General features: G+C 53.1%; 1 protein-coding gene across 1 annotated transcript; it reads left to right on the forward strand.

Annotated features, from left to right (window-relative positions):
• Positions 1–805: 805 nt before the first annotated feature.
• LOC104448013 (serine/threonine-protein kinase-like protein At1g28390) lies at positions 806–2,905 on the forward strand. The gene has a single exon (XM_010061780.3). The coding sequence runs from the start codon at positions 992–994 to the stop codon at positions 2,165–2,167; it is 1,176 nt and encodes a 391-aa protein (XP_010060082.2). The 5' UTR covers positions 806–991; the 3' UTR covers positions 2,168–2,905.
• The last annotated feature ends 827 nt before the right edge of the window (positions 2,906–3,732 follow it).

Genomic DNA, 3,732 nt, shown 5'->3' on the forward strand with positions numbered 1-3,732 from the left:
AAAAACCGACCCTTTACTAACCACCCCTTTTACTTATGCGAATTTTGAATTTGGGCGGATCTTGCAAATAATTTCATTCGAGGAGTTTCGATCCTCACCGAATCTTTCTTGCCAACTCTCAAATCAAAGGCGGATAAAATCGCTTTTGGTGAGATCTCTTTGAAATTGTGACGGTTTTTTTAGCTATTCAAATGAGAAATATGACTTTTATAGTTTTGGGCACTTGATTGGATAAAGATAAAGCTAAAGGGCGTGGGGCGAAATCTACACGTCTTCAGATGCGGACCTCCCCCTCCCGTGGCCCCCGCCCTCTTTTATGACCTACTCCAAGAAATTCCATCTAATCCTGCACGCCAATGCATGCCGAATAACATTAGTAAAATAATCAACGGAGCTGCTCATGCTAGAAAATTAATATGTTGAACTTACCTCGCCTTATTTAATTATCGCCTCGTGATATTCTATATAACTTGATCTGATTAGGGACTTTAATAACTAGTTAGGAAATTTTTTTTATAATATCCTATGCATCAATTTTACCAGTAACATGCGCAACTAACATCTTGAAATTTTTGGTTTTGAACATAATATATCTCATAAACATTTCGAAATACTCGTAAATGGGACCATATAGTATCCACTGATAGTAAAAAAATTTTAAAAAAAAAGTCAAGAGCCGCATCCCGAATTTCCAAGCTGTTTGAATATTTTTCATTTCACACATCTCTTTTTTCAAACCCCGTCAACTTTGTAAAGAAATAAATAACAATAATAACAATAATAACAAAAGAACAGCTTATATATCAAAGCTTTGCGCACCACACTTTCTCTCAGAAGCCATGGCTTTTGCAGCTCCCCTCGTCGTCCCTCTTCGCCTCCGTCTCGCCGGTCTCGCCCGCTTCATCGCTTCCCGCCTCCTGTCTCCGTCGCTCCTCGCCGTCTCCTCGCTCGGACCGTAAAGTCTCCGACCGTCGGGCGCCGCCGTCCCGCCATGGGCTATCTCTCCTGCAGCGGCGAGACCGCCGTGGCCACGTGCGACCCCTACAACTGGGACTGCAAGAGGACCGCCACCGCCACCGCCACCGCTGCAAAGCACAAGCCCAACAAGCCTGCGAAGAAGAAGAAGATTCGCAAGTTCTCCTACTGCGACCTCGTGAAGGCCACCGATGCGTTCTCCGCCGAGAGCTTCCTCGGGAGAGGCAGCCACGGCAGCGTCTATCGCGCCGTCCTCGACGACGGCAAGCTCGTCGCCGCCGTCAAGAGGACCAAGATACCCTCGAGCGCATCGGCGGCCGCGATGACGACCAACCACAATCTCAATCTCATCTTCAACGACGGAAACAACAACAACAACAACGCGAGCCCGGCAGAGAACGAGATTGAGATCCTGTCCCGGGTCCACAGCCCGAGGCTCGTCAACCTCATCGGCTTCTGCGACGACGTGTCGGACGGCCTGCTCTATCTCGTCGTCGAGTTCATGCCGAACGGGTCGCTGTACGACCTGCTCCACCGGAGCTCCAGGCTGCCCGGATGGACGCGGCGGATCCGGTTCGCGCTCCAGGTGGCGAAGGCGGTCCTGTGCCTGCACTCGGCGGACCCGCCGGTGATCCACCGGGACATCAAGTCGTCCAACGTACTGATCGACGGCGGGTCGAACGCGAGGCTGGGCGACTTCGGGCTCGCTCTGAGGGGACACGTGGAGGACGTGCGGGCCAGGTGCACCCCTCCGGCGGGGACGTTGGGCTACCTCGACCCGGGCTACCTCCTGCCGTCCGATCTCAGCGCCAAGAGCGACGTGTTCAGCTTCGGGATTTTGCTGCTCGAGATCGTCAGCGGCAGGAACGCAATCGACGTCAACTTCAGCCCCCCTTCCATAGTCGACTGGGCGGTGCCCCTGATCAGACGACGCGCGTTCGACGCGATCTGGGACGACCGGATCGACCCGCCGGCGGACCCCGCGGCGGTGAGAAGCGTGGCGGCGCTGGCGGCGAGGTGCGTCAAGGGGAGCGCGCGGAGGCGGCCGGAGATGGCCGAGGTGGTGGAGGTGCTGAGAGAGGCGAGCAGGAGGGCCCGCGCGTGGAGGAGCTGGGGGCGGAGGCGGGCGGCGGGGACGAGCGCGGGCGCCGACGCCGCCGCGGCGGGGGCGATGAGATGGCGAAGGCGATGAGGAGGCTCGGGAGCGGGAGGAGGAACAGCAAGGTATCCAGCGTCCCGACCGCGGAGTGCGGGAGCGAGGGATCCGGCGTCGCCAGCGTCGGCCAAAAAACCGTCGCGGTCGGCTCGGGCGTGCACGTGGTGCGGTCGAGGTCGGTGGGATCGTACGGCGAGATCTGGGCGGCCAGCAGAAAGCCGCCGCCGCCGCCGCCGCCGCCGCCCAATCATGGGTCGGCGGCGAAGCGGGCGGTGAGGGCGGGGCTGAGAAAGTCGAGGTCCATGGGGGTCATGCAGAGCCGCCGCGCCGGGTACCGCGACCTCCAGGGCAGCGACGACGAGGCGACGACCTCGCGCGACGGGGGAACCGAAGCCGACAGGGCTGTCGCCAAGGAAAGCGAGGGCTCCAACGAATCGGAGAGGAAGTTGCTCGAAAGGCCGCCCGCGCAGTTGTAAGAAAATAAAAATAAAAAAAGAAGGGAAAAAAAAAAAACTCAAAGCCTTTGAAAAAGAAAATTACATTTTTAATTCAAAGAAATTACAAAAAAAAAGGGGGATTGGAGTTTCGACGTGTTTCATTTGGGGAATTCCTAGGTGGGCGGCGATGAGAGATGCGATTTCGGTCGATGGAGGGAACCGAGATCATTCGAAAAGTCAAAGGGAGGAAGGAAGAAAATAAAAAGTCAGCAGAAATTGGTTGTGGAGTTTGAATCAATTTATTGGTCTCTTGAATTGATGGGTTTTTTTTTTTTTTTTCCAATCTATTACCTGAAAATTGTCAAATGATGGGGATGGGTCGGATGGATCCATCAACTCTGCCCCCCCCATGATTAATTCGCTTTCTATCTAACATCTGCAAATTAGCGGCTCTGTTTTTGACGTCATCGGTGCGTCATCGTCCCTTCCTCTTTCCTCCCCTCTCCTTTCGGGGCATTAGAGGCAAATGATTGGAATCAACCACGCAAAGCTTAAGCTAATGGCGATAGAGCAAAATGAAACGGACTGAGGTTATACTACTATATGGATTTTGAATTTTTGCGGCGGCGGTCATGGCGGCGCCAACGATGACGCGGAGGTGATTACGGCGGCACGCGTCACGTGGCTAGTTGAAAACGTTAACGCGACAATCCGGCAACAACGTAACCTCTTCTTGACCGTTCATACGGGTCGCTTCTTCTTGGGCTGGCTACTTTAGTTCTCCACCGTCAATTTTTTTCTCGATTGAGGTGGTCCACAACGTCTTGGTGACGGGGACATTTTCGTGTACGTTGGTGGTCTCGAAAGCATGGATTCAAATCTTTCTTTCCTTTTCTTTTTTTGTTTGTAGGGTTTTGGCTATCATCCCACCTTGTCCACATCTCATTAAATGCCTTCCTTTTGTTCTTCACCGTAAAGTTAGTTGGCATTTGGTGAGGATGAGAACGGAATGCAAAAGGTCTTTGTACATATGATGCACCGGCCCCAATTAAATTCACACCAGATGAAGAATCTGATCCGATCTGATCTTGAACAGTGCATTATCCAGAATTAGTATGAACAAGGAATGGGGCGATACAAGTTTGCTCTGAAATCAACTATTAT

This window comes from Eucalyptus grandis, chromosome 6, assembly GCF_016545825.1.
Source record: "Eucalyptus grandis isolate ANBG69807.140 chromosome 6, ASM1654582v1, whole genome shotgun sequence".
Classification (NCBI taxonomy): Eukaryota; Viridiplantae; Streptophyta; class Magnoliopsida; order Myrtales; family Myrtaceae; genus Eucalyptus; species Eucalyptus grandis.